Source organism: Lonchura striata, chromosome 6 (genome assembly GCF_046129695.1).
Source record: "Lonchura striata isolate bLonStr1 chromosome 6, bLonStr1.mat, whole genome shotgun sequence".
In the NCBI taxonomy this organism is placed as follows: Eukaryota; Metazoa; Chordata; class Aves; order Passeriformes; family Estrildidae; genus Lonchura; species Lonchura striata.
The window spans coordinates 7,338,311-7,356,091 of NC_134608.1; the positions used below are offsets into that span (position 1 = coordinate 7,338,311).

At 45.2% G+C, this 17,781-nt stretch overlaps 1 protein-coding gene across 1 annotated transcript; it reads left to right on the forward strand.

The window, feature by feature from the left end:
• The first annotated feature begins 311 nt into the window (after nt 1–311).
• On the forward strand, nt 312–2,686 carry HSPA2 (heat shock protein family A (Hsp70) member 2). The gene has a single exon (XM_021554461.3). The coding sequence runs from the start codon at nt 399–401 to the stop codon at nt 2,301–2,303; it is 1,905 nt and encodes a 634-aa protein (XP_021410136.1). The 5' UTR covers nt 312–398; the 3' UTR covers nt 2,304–2,686.
• The last annotated feature ends 15,095 nt before the right edge of the window (nt 2,687–17,781 follow it).

Genomic DNA, 17,781 nt, shown 5'->3' on the forward strand with positions numbered 1-17,781 from the left:
ATAACGTCATGTCAGCTGGAACTTTCTGGCTGAGGTCCGCACCGGGGGCGGGGCGAGTGGACAGCACGGGCGCGGATTGGCTGAGCGCGATGGCGCACGAGAAAAACCCGGAAGAATCGCGGCCTCCCCCGAGGGACGGGCTGGCGGGTAGGCGCTGGCTGTTCTGATTGGCCAGCGCGTTGAGGGCGGGCACTCCCCGGCGGCTCGCGGGGGCGGATTGGCCAAACGGCTGTTCCAGGAGCGTCCGGATTGGCCGTCAGGGTTCTGGCAGGTTCCAGAAGCGGCAGCGGCGGGTATAAAAGGGGCGGCGGCGGCGCGAGCTGGGCATATCGCGCCGCGGCGGCAGCTGGAGCGGGCGGGGTGGACACGGGCGAACAGCAGCGCAAACAGCCGACACCATGTCTGCCAAGGGGCCGGCGATCGGCATCGACCTGGGCACCACGTACTCCTGCGTGGGTGTCTTCCAGCACGGCAAGGTGGAGATCATCGCCAACGATCAGGGTAACCGCACCACACCCAGCTATGTGGCGTTCACCGATACGGAGCGGCTCATCGGGGATGCTGCCAAGAACCAGGTGGCAATGAACCCCACCAACACCATCTTTGATGCCAAGCGCCTCATTGGCCGCAAGTACGACGACCCCACGGTGCAGTCGGACATGAAGCATTGGCCTTTCCGTGTGGTGAATGAGGGAGGCAAGCCCAAGGTGCAGGTGGAGTACAAGGGGGAGATGAAGACCTTCTTCCCAGAGGAGATCAGCTCCATGGTGCTCACCAAGATGAAGGAGATTGCTGAGGCCTATCTGGGGTGCAAGGTGCAGAATGCTGTCATCACGGTGCCGGCATACTTCAATGACTCCCAGCGCCAGGCCACCAAGGACGCCGGCACCATCACAGGACTCAATGTGATGCGTATCATCAATGAGCCCACTGCAGCCGCTATCGCTTATGGCCTGGACAAGAAGGGAACCCGGGCTGGAGAGAAGAACGTGCTCATCTTTGACCTGGGAGGGGGCACTTTCGATGTCTCCATCCTTACCATCGAGGATGGGATTTTTGAGGTAAAGTCCACCGCTGGCGATACCCATTTGGGTGGGGAGGACTTTGACAACCGCATGGTGAACCACTTTGTGGAAGAATTCAAGCGCAAGCACAAGCGTGACATTGCTGGTAACAAGCGAGCCGTGAGGCGGCTGCGCACAGCTTGTGAGAGGGCAAAGCGCACCCTCAGCTCCTCCACACAGGCCAGCATTGAGATTGACTCTCTGTTTGAGGGCATTGACTTCTACACCTCCATTACTCGTGCCCGTTTTGAGGAGCTCAATGCTGACCTTTTCCGTGGCACCCTGGAGCCGGTGGAGAAGGCTCTGCGTGATGCCAAGCTCGACAAGGGCCAGATCCAGGAGATTGTGCTGGTGGGTGGCTCTACCCGGATTCCCAAGATCCAGAAGCTGCTGCAGGATTTCTTCAATGGCAAAGAGCTCAACAAGAGCATCAACCCTGATGAGGCTGTGGCTTATGGTGCTGCTGTACAAGCAGCTATCCTCATGGGAGACAAGTCTGAGAACGTGCAGGATCTCCTGCTGTTGGATGTAACTCCTCTGTCCCTGGGCATCGAGACAGCTGGAGGAGTGATGACTGCTCTCATCAAGCGCAACACCACCATCCCCACCAAACAAACTCAGACCTTCACCACCTACTCAGACAACCAGAACAGTGTCCTGGTCCAGGTGTACGAAGGTGAGAGGGCTATGACAAGGGATAACAACTTGCTGGGCAAGTTTGACCTAACAGGCATCCCCCCAGCACCCAGGGGAGTCCCCCAGATCGAGGTCACTTTTGACATAGATGCCAATGGTATCCTGAACGTCAGCGCCGTGGACAAGAGCACGGGCAAGGAGAACAAGATCACCATCACCAATGACAAGGGTCGCCTCAGCAAGGACGACATTGACCGTATGGTGCAAGAAGCAGAGAAGTACAAAGCAGAGGATGAAGCTAACCGGGATCGGGTGGCAGCTAAGAACTCCCTCGAGTCCTACACTTACAACATGAAGCAGACAGTGGAGGATGATAAACTGAAGGGAAAGATCAGTGACCAGGACAAGCAGAAAGTGCTCGACAAGTGCAAGGAGGTGGTGTCTTGGCTCGACCGCAACCAGATGGCTGAGAAGGAAGAGTATGAGCACAAGCAGAAAGAGCTGGAGAAACTCTGCAACCCGATCGTCACAAAATTGTACCGGGGAGATGGAGGGGCTGGGGCAGGTGGCTCCGGCGGCCCCACCATCGAAGAAGTAGATTAAAGAGGACTGAAGTATAGACTGGTTTATGGACAGTCACTCCATTCTTTGCTTTGTTTTTTTTTCTAACGTTTAAGGAAAACGTCCTTGCCGATAACAGAGTTTATTCTGTTGGGTGTGTATAAAGGCAGATCTGTCAGCTTGGTTTTGATAAGAGGGAAGGCACGTCCTGCTTTATAAGGTTAGTAATAGACAAATGTTGTTAATTCAGATACAGCTGTTTGTATTCTGGATGTTTGTCTCTGTCTCTTCTAAAGTAACCACTTGACTGTTGCAGTTGACAAGTTTCAAGTTATGCATGAAAAACTTTACAGAAGATAAAAAAAATTTGCCAAATTTGGCTTCTGGAAATTTTGGTAATAAATAAAATGTTTTAAAAGCATAAATCTATCCTCTTTCTCCTCTCTGTGAAGGGGCAATAGTTGGGGTGGGGGGGAGGGGGTGAGGAATACCTATCTGGTGCTGTCTGTGGCTCTGGGTGGTGACAGCAGTGGAGCAGGGGGGTGTTGGGCTCTGGAGGGGTGGCTGATGCCCCTAAAGTGGCAATGGGAGAGAGCATGGGGGCTCCCTGAGGGGAGCCCAGCTTGGAATGGGTGCTGGGGAGGGAGGATCCTGGTATTGCAGACCCCCCAGCCTTGTGGCAGGGGCAGAGGGATTGTGGCTCTTGGGATTTTCATATCAGGGAAAAATTCCCGAGTTGTGTGCTGATGCTGTTTTGGGGCAGGACCTGCTTGAACCTGCAACTGGTGTCTGGGGCTGCAGTTCCTAGCTTGGGAATGCGTTGTGTGCGTGTGGCTGGGAGAGAACAGTGGGGAAATGAGGACAACAGAAATAGTCCTGCTTGGCAGGTGGCGGGGCTCGATAAAATAGAGACCGGTTTGTGGGCAGCTGTAAAGTGCTGAGTTATTCTTGGGCTGCTTGTGTGCACGCTGAGCTTTCAATACTTTACAGTGTGTATTTCTCTTTAGACAATCAAAAGTAGAGCTGGGAGTGCTGAGTAAGGAGCTGGTATGCTGAACTTAATAGAATAGGCAAAATCTGTAGTAGTTAAACTCGTCTGGTTTTGCTGCAAACTGTCTGCAGAGCTCTTCATTTGTATAAGAAAGCAAAAAAACCTGGCAGGCAGCGTTGGGAGTCCAAGGCGCTGCGAGTTAATGAGCTCTCCTGATGGCACGCACATTTTGGACTGGCTTGTCCTTTAAGGGAAAAAACTGCAGAGCAGTGGGCAGCTGAAGGGAATCGGCTGCCGTGTTTTGGTTTGTTGCTTGTTTGGATGTCGGCAGCATTGGTGTCCTGGGAACCGTGGTGGGTGCTGCCCTGCCAGCTCTCCCCACTGAAAACAACTTTAGGATTGATTCCATAAGCTTGTAGGTGATGTAAATTAAAGAAAAAAACTAGAAAAAGTTTTCATATGTCAAGAAGGGAGGCAACAATAAAGCTGTTCAGTATTTAATAACCAGCAGAGATGTAGCACTCTGGTTTACTACATGGATTTCTCTCAGACAGCTTTCCAAGGCACTCGCTGTCTGTGGCTGTCTCTTCGCTGGCTGCAGAAAAGGGTTGCAGTCATCACAAGGGGGAATGTGAGGCTTGTAAAAAGCTTATTTGATAGCTGTTGTTGCAAATGACTCAAAACCGCTTCAGTTTATGGAGCAGTTCGCAGGTAAATGTCAGTGCCATCACAGTGAGATTGGAGAAGTCGATTGCAGCAACTTCAGCACCTGCCGAGGGCTTCGGTGAGGTCTCCAAAGGCAGCAATCAAGCTCTTGGTGTTCAGGTACACAGCACTTTCCTGCCTGTTTCCAGACACACTGCTTCTTGATTTCCAGGCTGTAACATAGAGGGCCTCTGGGAAATGAGAAGGTACTGTGACTTTTAATTTTATTTTTCCCCTAGGAATGAATAGGTAATATGTTTATGAATGGCACTAGATAATCTGTAAATGAAAAGGTGTTGCTGTAAACAGCAATATTTTGTCAGATAAACTCTTTCTAACCAAAATCCCACTACTATGGGGTGACAATAAGGAATAGGTAGCACCCATTTTCATTGTAAATGCAGGTTGAACTATTTTTTTTTCTATTAACCAACTGGTAATTGCCCTTGCCACATAGTTTCCTTTACTTTTCAGCCCTTGGTTTGCATTCCTCAGCGTCGCTTCCCAGTTATTAAACACATTTTTTTGTTATTTAAGTGTCTTGCAGAGTAAATGTAGCTAAATGCACACAGCAGACAGTTTGTCTCATGCCTGTGCTGTTTTCTGTCCTTCCCCTCCCCTCAGCCACTGCTACTCTTTGCCTATTCCAACTATGGGGCAGTCAGGGAGAAGAGACCAGGGATGTGGGGTCCCCATTTAGATGGTGAAAGTAGCTGAGGACAACAACAGGTTAACACAGTTGTAATTTTTTTTTTTCCTAAGAAAGAGGTGTTTTTTCCACCCCACACCTTTTACATACCCCAGGCTAAGGCTGTGTGTGGGGTTTGTAAAGGATTGGAAACTTGTGCTGACTTACATGGTTGTGAAAAGATTTGTAGTCTGGAGGCACAAAGTAGCCTTTCCAATATGTGAACAAGCCCCCAGAACTCAAGAAGCAGGAAACTTGAAGATCTCAGAGCTAGATTCCTTGCATTCACTCAGTTTATAAAAGAGAGAAAAACTTCACTTTGATTTTCAGTATATTGTACTAACTGCAGAGTGAACTCTGATCCTGTTAGTGGAAACTTCCCACTGACTCCAGTGGATCTCTATTCCTCCCCTCCCAGTTTCTTAAAGAAATAAAGTCACTTTCCCAAATGCTGCTCCTCATTTGCAAATAGCTGCATTTGGTGTGTCCATGTCCTTCTGGGGAGCAGTTGCACATTTCAAATGAATTTGGCAAAGCCAGGAAAGTAATCTTGTCTAAAATCTGCAGTTTCATTGCTTTTGCATTCAGCGTCTCATCCTGTCCTGACTCACAGCAAAGCCAGCTGCTCCTGTCAAAACCCTGGGCCTGGATTTCTGAACTTTGCCATGCTCCAAGGAGGCTGTGCAAGAAAGACAAAGCCCGTAAGGGAGAACGTAAAGTGCTTGTAACTTCCCAACACTTGTGCAACTCCTGTATTAACTTTTGATGGCTCCATATATTTTCTGATTGAGCTTGGACGGTGTTATTTCAAATAGAAGAACGCCCGTGGCATTAATACTGGAGAATTTAATCACCCAAATTAAACCCCTAAAGCCAAGCCGTGCCTCCCGCGTGCGGTGCAGGCCGCCCTGCAATTCCCCACCGTGGCTTGGCAGGGGAAAGAGCCAAAAAAAAGACAAAGCTGAAAGCATTACTGAATGCTTTCAGTGTGAGAGCCCTCGGAGGGAGCTGAGGACAAGGGAGATGTCTGAGAGGAGCTGGATGTGCTCGGACAGGCGGTGTCCACCCAGCCGGCCGGGTGAGTCCGCCCGGCCCCGGAGCGCCCGTTTGAAGTTGTGCTGCAGCCCTGCTCATCCCTTGTGATACCATCTTAAAGGCAGGAATGAATACATCCCAGCAGCCTGCCTTTTATCTCTTGGGAGGCACTGCGTGGAGCCCTGCAGGCTGGGTAGCGTTTCTTTTGGGTGCTGCCTGTCATTTAGGTTCTCCTTGAAGGTTTGGGGCTCTGTGGGGTGCAGCTGAGGTAGGAGATGAGGGATTGCAGTACTGCACCATAAATTTTGTCTTCCCCATTGTGAACCACTCCTGCAGATACATATGAGGAGCAGGAAGAAGGAGAAAAAATATTCAGGAAATTCACATTTCCAGTCTTGGCACTCACATTAAATGCAAGGTATCACATTAAAAACCATGGGCTTACACCCAGCACGCATACTTAAAGTTCCTTTTTTTCAGTCTTGTCAGTGCAGTGCAGGGTAACAGCATTTTGAACTCGACTTCTCTCAAAGGTGTTCCTTGTTTCTCCTCCTTGGCCCTGTGCCTGGCATGAGTTTCCCTTACTTTGTCCCTTCAGAAAGCACACGGTGGTCTAATCTTTGCTCCGTCAGGTACGCTGCACCTTGGCACTTGGGAGTCCTGGGATGTTAAAGCAGCAAAGCATGTGGATGCTCTTACAGCAGCAAAATTACGTTCTGTAGTTGTTCATCACAGGAAAGTTATCACCCCTCCCTACCCCACAGCGAAACAAGTTATGCTAGTAAAGCTTCTTTAGCACACCTATGTGGGTCAGGTATCACATCTCTCTCTTCCACATATTTATGCAGGCAGAAGCCTATAGTGCAGACCTGCCTCTAGAGCAGCTCTTGCTTGCAGCAGCGTGGTGATTATAGAGTTGGGCAGGCCAGCATTTCCAGATGCAACAACATATTTCACTTCCACATATGAAACAGCAGTATTAAAACCCCCTGATCCACCCTTGCATGACCTATTTGCCTTTACTCTCTCCTGCATCAAGAGGGTGGAGACAGACAAGCTGGTTCCCCTTGTCATCCCAATAACAGCACCAGCCAGGAATTTCAGAGAGGGAAGAAATTTCCCTCTAAGAGCCAACACTTTTTTTGTAGTCTTAAAGAAAATTAAGAATACAGGAGATTTTTGCCCCTTTTCCACTGCTGAAGATACTCTCTCCCACCATTCAGAAACAGTTTTTTGTGCAAATGTTGACAGATTTCTGTTGCATCCTGGACCAAGCAGTGTGAGGTTGTTCTTGCCCATACTTAGGTAGCAGTTGGCAGCACCTGTACCTTACCTGCTGGAGCAGTTAAAAATGTCACTGCTCCAAATCATTTGCAGGTCAGCAGTTAAAAATCTATCTTGACTAGGATTAAGGAGACAAAACCACTTCTAGAAGTGGCAATGCTATATACTTTGACAGCACTCTATAGAAACTTCTATGGGTTTAGGAGGTCTTGGTTGCCTTTCTATATTCACTGCCAAGCATAATGAAATAAATTCTGTCAATCTTTGTAAGAGCTGCTGCACAGTTGCACTGACAGTCTAGCAATCATATCATGGATGAAAGCAGAATTTCTTTTTGCCAGGCTGTATCTAAAAATGTACACGTATTTCTTTCAAAACTACATTTGGAAGACTCCTTATTTCCCTGCTGAAGACCTCATTCATTTGCATTTGTGTTTGCAAATGTTCCAACACAGCCTGGTTAAAGACATTTGATGGTAGCTAGTCCTTAGTCCTACCTCCAGCACTACAGGTAGGAGATAACTAATTTAAACATTCTGATAAATGTAAAAAGTCTCTGTGATGCATGAAACACTAAAAGCCAGGTTCTCTGCCATAATTTCCTTCTAGTTTCCTTCAAAGCTCACAGAATTGAATAGAGAAGATCTTGTCTGTAGCATTTCTATATTAAGTTTTCACCTTTCTTCTCCCTCTATTTCTGTAGCAGGGAGATGGTTATTATATCCTGAGATGAACTAAAAATTAAAATATGACACTTTTTGGTAAGGTTTGTAGATTTCTGAGTGCCTCAGAATAAAGAATCAAAATTCTGAAAATACCTTTTGAGTATGAGGTACTTTTTAATACTTCTTCCTTCCTGTCAGAGGCACTTAAATAACAAAAGGTTGATTGTTGGGGGTGCAAGGCTGTGTGAAAAGGGCTGACAACTGCTCATGTTCAATAATCTCATCCGATAAAACCACACAGGGGGAGTAATGGCACGAGGAGTTCACTATAAGAATGTGCAGCTGGTTTTTCTGGCTTTCAAAAATCAGACTGCATGCCTGTAAGTGGTGCCAGGCAGTTGCTGCCTCCTGAGCTCCCTTAGAGTTTTGGTGTGGACTCGGGACCTGATTCTGCCTTTGCCTGTCAGCACCTTCAGCCAGGCTGGAGCTGTGGATGTGGCTGTAAGGCCACAGGGCTCTGGTTTTGGGGCACAGCTGGTGCTGGATGTGGGGTGGACACGGTACCTCTCTAGAAGTTACACTGCAGCTACCAAACTGCCCTTTGCTTTGGATCATCCAAGGAATGCACTGCTCAGATTGCTGAAAACAGGGAATTAGGAGCTTCCATGTTGCACAAAACTGAAAACCTGCACCAACGTTTGTGGTATTTTGCCCAAGGGACAGTATTTATCCCATTCACACAGCATGATCCTGTTTTTAATGAGCAGGCAGAGCACTTGGCAGGTAAATGGTCTAGTCATGGACAGTATTAGCTACTGTGACATTGAAGTCTGTGCTTGTGTGTCCAATACAAACAGTAATGCACACATGGAGTCTAATACTCCCAGAGAAACCAGAGCTGACATTTAACAGCCCATGGGAAAAGAGGAGGAAATTAATACAGTAGGTATGGGAGACAGAGGCTTGACACAGCAAGAATAAAGAGGCATAGAAGAGGTGGATGATTGGATGGTGAGTCAGTGATATTTCTGTGGAGTTTATGCATTTGTTTACTTTCTGGGTGTGATATCCAAATTAAACATTAGATATACCTAAAGAATGGGTTCATATACATATTGTTGAGTGTTCTCAGCTACTGGGATGCTCATGGACACATAAACACCACAAGAAACAACACTAAAAGAAGCCTATTAAAGGTTCAAGGTTAGTTGTTCAGAATTAAGACAGTTGGAGCAAGCCTGTTGCTTGCTTTCTTTGTGCTTATGCCTCATGTTTTTAATTATGCACTAACAGATTTTAATTTTTTTTTTCCTGCAGAGCACCTGCCTCAGTCAGTGCACACAATGGGCAGTGTAAGCTCTAAGAAGGTAGTAGTTTCTGATTGAACATACACCTTGTTTACTGTGTGTTGTTCAGCCCCAGCTCTGAAGAAGAATTGTTGTTTAGGATGCTCATCAACATCATATCTTGATTGCTTCACATTATCTATTTAGTTTTTTACCCCTCAAATGTGTGTAATCCCCATAAGAAAGAAGGTGATAAATCAGCAAAAGCTAAATGCCATGTGTCTATTATGGCATCTTCCGCTGGAAACGCCAAGGAGTTTTTTTTTTTTCTGAGAATTTAGTGCTATGCTTTTCTTGGACTGTTCAAAGCAGATTTCCATTACAGAGGAAGGTTTCTCTCCCCTGCTTTCTGCACTTCAAACAGTAACACAGGTAGCCCTGGGTCTCTGCAACACATCCCTTACTTTTGCCAATTCTTTTAGCACAACTTTTACTGGAGTCAAGATGGGCCAGTGGTCTCCTGAGGCTGCTGACAGCCCTGCTCTCTAAAAATGAGCCAATGAGCCATCAGTTCCATACATTCTCTTCTCCCCTGAGCCTATTTCTACAGTGCTGCCTGGCTGCCACGGGTGAGATCTGAGGTTGTTCCCAAACCTGCTTCTCTCATCCCCTTAAATATGTAACTTGGCTGCCAAGTCATAGATATGCACTTGGCAGCTGGCAATAGCAACTGGAAACACAACATACACAATGCAGTTGTATAAAAAATTGGAAAGGGATGGCTGCAGAGAGCAGAGCCAGAGAGGGATTTTCAGGCTGTTTTGAGATCCTTGCTTGCCTATCCATAGACTGATTCTGTGGGCATGAATATGCCTCTAAATAGTACCCACAAGAGAAAAGATGCAGTGTTTGGAAGGCTTTGGAAATAAGGGAAGTTAGGGACAGGTTGCTTTATGGAAATTTTCTTTCCACACATTGTGTTGTCCATTTGTTCTTCCATGTGGTCATGAACACCTGTGATACTTTCAGGACTATCTTCCCTAGTTAGAAACTACTGCAAAAATTATTGATACAATTTTTAAGAGGTGGAAGCACAGGAAATGTTCCTCCTGTCTTACTGACTTGATGTGTCTAAAAGTTTTAAATTAAGTATTTTCATCCTTTCAAAGTATACAGTAGTGCAGCAAAATTTTCTTGGGTTGTAGCTGACCTGCTCTCTTGCAAGGTGTGGTCCTTCCCTTGTCCCCTTATATTTATCTGGCCCTTGTCTGACTCCACCATGAACTGATAAAAAATGCTAACTAAACAGAAAGCTTCTCATTTATTTTTGCTGGATGAATACTTTTGACAGTTTACGGAGCCGCCTTGCTGTGGGGTCAAAGATGAAGAATCATCACACAGGTAAATGATGGGAAAATTTTGATGGTATCAAGAATGCTTCTTCCATTAACAACTGGCTCTTAGGCTGGTTTAGCTGTAATGTGAAACCTCACCCTTGGTGGAGACTTGACTTTTATTGGCAAAAAGTGGTTTTGTCATTTGTACCAATTTTGGGTGTGAACTAAGCAATACCAGTTATACACAACACTGACTCGCTGTGAATGATGTGTGAGAGATTCTCTGCTTGAAAAACTAAATGTTTCACAATATCCCAAAGATTCTAAACCTCAAAATCATGCCCTAAAGTGACCTACCTTAGTATATGGGAATTATTTCCAGGTGCAGCTTTCAAATCTTGAGCTGACTGCTCACATAAGGTTGTGTCACATATTTGTGACCTGATATAGTTAGAAATCTTGTAAAGCCCAAAGCTGAAGTGTGTCTAACATTCAGAGTGCTGTCACTGTCCATAACAGAAGGACCAGGACCAGCTGCCCCCACTGCTGCCAGTCCTGGGAAAACCAGGAAAATCTCTGCAGCTCCTGACCATCAATGTCCAGTGAGCATAAATAAGTGGCTGTGGAGATGTTATCAAATGGAAAAAACTCATTTCCCTGTTTGGGCTGAAATGTTACACAGGGAAGCTGCTTAGCAGAGCTGGGAGGAGCAGAGCACATTGGTCATGAGTCCTGGTGCCACAGCAGGCTGCAGGGGAGGGGACGTGCTGGGATCTGCAGTTCTTAGGGGACAGCAGATGGTCACTGCTGTAAGCAGTGTCACCCCTTCACTCCTGACAGTGTCCTGGCAGCACTGTGCCATCTGTGAGCCTCCCCACCCTTCCCAGCTCCATCCTGTTGCTGCTGTTCATGTTTGCCTCTGCAGCAGATCCCAGGGGCCACAGGAGGACCCATGGGTGGGCAGGGACCTGTCCTGCTGCCCCAGCACAGTGGCTGGGACAGTCATTCAGCCATTTACATTAGTGAAAAGCTGCTGGGATGCATTTTGAAGACACAAGGGTGGAATTTTCTCCTTCCTGTGGTGTGCTGGTAGGTCTTGCTATGCTGGATTACCACCTTCCCTAATTTTCTTTCATGGCTCATAATCTCTTGTGTGTAACATAAAAGTACAGCATTTGTGTGGGCCTTTTCATCCGAGAGTGGCAAAACACTATTAGAAAGCTGGAGCTGAAGACTAGAAGAGGCAAGCTGAAATAACCACTTTTTGTCAAAGGATTAGAACCATGATTTCCTCATATTCATCTCTGCGGTCTAACCACCACATGGGCTGTGGGCTGCTGACTTGAAATTATTCTGTTGTCCCATATCCAGCCTCTACTACCAAATTAGATTGAGTAAGAATCTGTGAGAGCCTGGCTGAATAGTACCTGGCAAAAAGTCACAGGAAAGCCTAAAGTTTCACTTGGTTTAAATTTGTAGGCAGAGGGATTTCAGCAATAAGAGTAATTTTGCTTTAAAGGTGACCTACAAATAATAGTTAAGGGTTTGCAAGTCTCTCTTGTTAATTAAGAAAGGAGTAATAGACCTCATTTATTTCCAGGGGATATTTTTATTTGGAATTCTTAAAAATACATAGATGCTGTAAAATGCTGTTACTAGTAGTTTTGTCCAGTGTCCCATGAACAGTCTATCTGGTGTTTATTTAAAGTTCTCAGAATATCAGGAACATATATAATATATTCCATCTCTTAGCAAAAATTTCTTTTCTCCTGATACTTAGATTATACAATTACATAAATACCATTTAAAAACCCAAAAAGCAATATGTTGTTTAATGCCTGGTTTCATTTGATTTCACAGTCTTTTCAGATTCACTGGCAATCAAAGAACTGGTTCTTTTAGCAAATTTCCCATTATTATTATTCCCATTATATAACCTGAAAGGCAAAAAAAGAACAAATACACATTTTTTCTTTCTTACACTGGCAACCTTTGAGAACTTCTGTTGAAATAACTCACACACAAACAATATCTTGGGGAAAAGCAGGCTTAAGACTGAAGGAAGGTGCTCAATATACACAGAATTTGCATTATAAATACTTTGTTGGTCTGAGAACTTGAACATAGATTTATGACATGCACTGTATACACTGCTTCCTTGCAGAGGATAAAACTCACTTGAGGTGTGTGGTACTGGAAAGCTGATACTAACACCCTTGAATCTGGAAAGTAAAATAATGATGTTTGGTTTCAAATTATGTAGCTTTAGGCCTTGAGAAATACTGCAGTTCCGAGTAAATTCAGTCAAGTATTTTTTTTTACCCAAGCATCAACTGCAGGATAAATTCTTTCATCATGTAATGGAGTAAAGGAGAAATTCACATTTACTCCATACTTCTCTCAAGCTGAACTACAGAGGGACAGCCAAAATTGTGTGTCCTGTGTCAGAAATGTGCCCCACACCCTGGGGCAGCTGTGCTGGATGCAAGGGGCAAATGCCACCCCAGGTGTCCAGAGGTGGAGGTCCAGGGAGTGATGTTCCCTGTGGTGTGTGGCTCTGCAGTGGTGGGCAGTGGAGGACTGCAGACCTTTGGGGGGAACCACAACACTGCAGGGGAAAACATGCACCTAACTCTGCTTTGAATGTCTGTAGCAGGTGTAGATTAGGGCATTATCAGGCCTTTTAGACCATTAGGGGGGAAAAAAACCCAAAACCTAAAACCACCCAAATTATGCCCTTCTGCTCTTTTCTCAGGGGCAGGGAGCCAGTTGGAATGTGGCAGCAGTGGGTCACCCACGCTGCCTGCTGCTGCCTCCTGCCCTGCTGGGCATTTTCCAGGCTTTTGTCTGGCTGGAGCCTGGCTGCTCACCTCTGTCCTGGTCACACAGCTACAGCAGACACCTTTCATGGCTTGTGTCTCAGCAGCTTCAGCACCTCCTCCACTGGGTTTGAGAATGCTGCTGACTCTGCCCAACAGCTCTGCAGGGAGAGGTGTGGGCTCTGTGGTGACCTCTGCCTGATCTTCCCTCAGTGATCCCAAAGAAGAGCTCTGGAACTGGATAGTTTGCATCTGAAATCTTCCTGAAGTCATTTGGGACACTGCTGGAAGGGTTTACATATCACAGGGCATATGGGGCAGGGGGCAGAGCAAGAGGACCCCCAGAAGCCTCTTTTTTCTGTATTCCTGAAAGCAACATCTCACAGTGGCCTCACCACAACCCAAATGTTTTCTTAGTGTCAGCTAGAGGTCGAAATAGATGTATCTTCATGTTCTGGGATGTTGACCTCTTTGTACTGCTGCTAGTAATTTAAAATAATACTGCTGCATGTTCATACTCTGTATTTCAGCTCCAAATCCAGCAGCTAAGGAAAACCTCAAGGAAGGAAAAAATGCTCTCTTTCAGGAAATGCATGTTAAGACATTAAAGACTTATTTCAATTTGACCAGCCTAGCTCAAAAAGTAACAAGATCATCTGGGTGGGAATATTTTCACCCATTGTCTGAGGATCAAGTCTGAACAAAGCACATGAAGCAGGAAGCCAGCTGTCATTTCAACAGGGTGGATGAGTGGTCTGAACACAAAAACAGAGCCAGACATGCCTGGTGTTGAATGCTAGCTCAGGCTCAGCCTGGTCTGACTTTGGTAAAGTCATTCAACATCTTTGTTGCTGTTTCCAGATCGTTCACAATGAGGTAATACTCATCTACTCCAAAGAGTATTGTGAGGTAATGAATTCATCTGTGTAAGACACTTCAAAGATTAAATTATTATTATTATTATTACTAATTTTATAAATTCACAACATGGTATAGCTAACTTTCATCCATTACTTCAAACCTCTTTGATCTATATAATACAGTTGCAATTTATTATATTAACAACTAAAGGAGCAACTTCAGATGCAACCTTAGAGGTGAAATGTCCAGTTTCTCTCAACATCCCAGCCTGATTTGTAGTTCTAACAGTTGAAAGTTAGTTCAGGATACCTGCCAAGCACATTTCACTGCTTGTCCCTTTGAAACTGAGTGCAATGAAGAGAACAGGCAGACAGTATTGTCAGACTAGAATGAGCAGTGTCCTTGAATGTTATATATTGGTCAACCACCAGCATCTTCCAAGAGGATTGCAGTGCCATGCTCCCTCAGAGAAGGCTGGCTAACAAAGGAGGAAAATTGCATAGGCTGCCCATGTGGGTACAACATGAATACATGATGTTGGATGATGTAAAATGTGAGTAATTGCTGGTATTTCACATCAGCAAGGCATTGCCTCCACCATTTAGAAAGCTGTTTTGGCTGACACTAGCAATTTTTTGAGGAAATACTGTTTTTCTCCTCTGTATGCTTTCAGATGCTGTTCTGCTTTTGAAAGAAGTGAATGACTCACATCACATTACCTTTTGTAGCTGTATGAGGTATGTCATGTAGAGTTTGTTTTGAGACTTTGGTGTGTAGCTGGATGTGGAGGGACTGCTCTTCTGATTGAGAAGCAGAATGGGAAATATTAGAGGTTTAAAATCTCTCAGCTGTGTGGTTCAGTGGGAAACAATACTGAATTCATGTTGTGTTGAACACATGCAAAGAAATAATTTTATCACCTGTTTGAAAGCTTTCTATCCTGTTACCTAAAGGAAGGTGAAGTGCAGAAAATACATTTCTTGGAAATAGCTCTGGTAATACCCAGTTCAATCCACTCTTCAGTATGTTTATTGGACTGTCAGTAGTTCTCTGAAAACCTTCAGTGCTTGATGGAGTGCTTGATACAAATAGATTCCAGCCATTTTGCTAATATTTGGTATAATGTAGCCCTTGAGCAGAGACTTTGTTCTTTCTCATAATGGTCTGGTGATGTCTCTATCTGCAGATCTGGAAACTTCACAGTGACCATTCCACCTTCTACTTAGGAATGAGAAACAAAAGGATTTCCTCATGGCCCTGTTCTTCTACCTACCTTTTCACCTGGGAAAAATTGCCCTGGAATTACCTGCAAAAGGAATGCAGATCCTTGATTTTGTGAATACATTAGGGATACAAGAGCTTGCCTCAGCAAATCTGGAATCATAGATCAGTCTTTTGGGTAAGAATCAGTGGGAATCAGTGGGATTCTGCTTATGAGCACAAACTGCTGGCTACATTGGGATATATGGGATACTACAAAAACCCCTTAGTCTCACATTTTCTGGCTCCCATCTCCCTGTTCTCTGTGCTATCCAGACACAGGTTCCTCTGTCTGGAGAGAGGCAGATTTTCTGACAGGGCTTGAACCCTGCTTTGCCCCAGCCCTTCCCTGAGTGGTGAGTTCTGTTGTGCACGTGCCACAGCATCACCACAGTCTCCTGTTCAGGGTGGTGGCAGGGTCCAGTCCTGCTGCAATGGGGCCACCAAATAATCTGGGTCCACAAGATGATTTGAATAAATAATTTCTACTACCACTGATGTTAAATCTGTGTGAGTCCCCTGGACCAAATGACCTTTCCTAGGACTAACATTAGCATCCAGCCATTTCTGCCTGGAAAACAGCAAATAGTCACAACTGAGTCTGCCGAGACTTAATTTGTGCTGTGGGTGACATTGCTTTAAGACTTCATTTCTAAATACTTTGCAAAGCAGGTTCTGATGACTCTTAGGTGCTAGAAACATGTTACAGCATGAGGAATAAGTGCTAGGAAAGCAGTTCCCAAGTTAGGGTGTGTGACCACATTTGCTGCCTTGCAGAGTGGAAATGGGAATGCCAGGGGAACAGATCAGGAGCTGCTGTGTTAGAGGGTTATGTGCCTTGGGAGAAAGCACTGCAGAATTACAAGCTATGATTGTAACAAACTTCTGTGATTTTCTGGAGTCTAATAGTTTCTGGAATTAGTTCACCATTCTCCTAAATCACTTAATGATTACTTGCTTCACAGTTCATGAAGCCTTGATATAAAGACAGGCAGATTTATCTGGATTGAAGAATAAAGTCTTGGGGATTGGTGTCCCTAAGGAATTGATTTGTTTTACATCCATAGATTTACAGATGCTTCTTTCATTGCTCAAGGAGCAATTTATAAATAAAGAAAACCATCAGCACAGTTCAGTACACAAAGGACATAGATTCAGCTGAGGTGCTCTGGGCTGCAGTTCACAAAAAGATTGCCTTGCTCTTGGCTGGTAAAGGACAAGGAGGCCACGCCATGGGTCAGGACACCTCACTCTGTCATTGACTGGTGTGGCAAATGCAGCAATAGACTGAAACAAAGGGGAGTTCAGACCTATTTCAATATAGGGTTGTGTTTCCTGGATCAAGGGACCTTTGGTTAGTAGGGATCAGCTAGAAGCTACTGGATAAACCCTGCCAGATGAGACTTTTCAGTGCATTATGCCATGCAAGGCCCTCAAAGTGAGTCCTGCCTGTTGGTGGGAAACATATACTGAGTTCTGTCCTTTTCTACAATAGGGCTTTATTTAGACTCATTATCATCCCTGAAGGGAAGTGCTTGCTTGTCAGGATTATCTGAATGGAGAGTTAAGAGAAGATTAAAGAACAGGCACTTATCATGCAGAAGCAGGAATTCAGGATATTGATCTAATGAAGTATAAATAGCAGTAAGGAAAATAAAATTACAAAAGGCAATTTTAGGTTCTATTTAATGCTGAAGTTCAACCTTAATTATTTTAGTATGTTAGCTGAATTGGAGAAGCAGGGGGATGTTAGTCATGCTGTGAAGAGCTTTCTGGTATTAAATCTTCCTTCCCTGTTCAAGACCTCCCATTTCTTGCTGTCCACACAGTCTAATTACAAACTCACATGTGCTATATTTCAAATCAAATGTATCAAGGTCTGTCTTTCCCCTCCTGTGGAGTAAAATTCTAGAATGATCGTCCACTAGAAAGTAGTGGGGGCAAGCAAGAAAACTACTGTGTTTCTGAAGGTGGAGTTCTGAGAGCTTGTGAAAGGGATTTCGTAACTACAGAACAGAATTGGAATGACATAAAATTACACTTGTGATAAGAATCCTTGGGTTTGTGATATGCTGATGTATTTGGGTAAATGTGAAAGAAGATTGCGTAGTCATTTGTTTTCCCGTATCTATCCCACATAAATCCCATGCTCAGGGCTGTTGCTAGTGGCCTGCTCAGGGAGAAAACTCCTCCCCCTTCCTCCAAGATATAATTTAATTTCAGAGGCTCTTTTGATTCCCTGCGTAGTGCTGGCAATGTGCCACAAGGAGAGACAGACTGGAGGCAAGACATGCCAGTGCCACTTCCAGTTGCTCCTTAGTGATGCCTGTAATTTGCTCCCAGTTAAACCAACAGACAGATTAGTTGGAGACAGGGCTTGGTGACCCACCTAGTCCTTTATCAGCCTCATGCTCACATATGCCAGGCACACTCAATGCTGTGCAGTCCTCCAGCAGCTCTTCTTGCAGGCCCAGTGAGATAACCTAACAAGACAGAAAACAAAGCTGGCCATTCCTGCTCCTCATTGGTGTGTTTGGGGGTTCCTGCCATTTGGGCTGCCTATCTGAGAGGCTTAACTCATCTGTTGGG

Bases quoted from the DNA above. Each gene is read 5' to 3' on its own strand.
- HSPA2 (XM_021554461.3), top strand. From the start codon at position 399: ATGTCTGCCAAGGGGCCGGCGATCGGCATCGACCTGGGCACCACGTAC.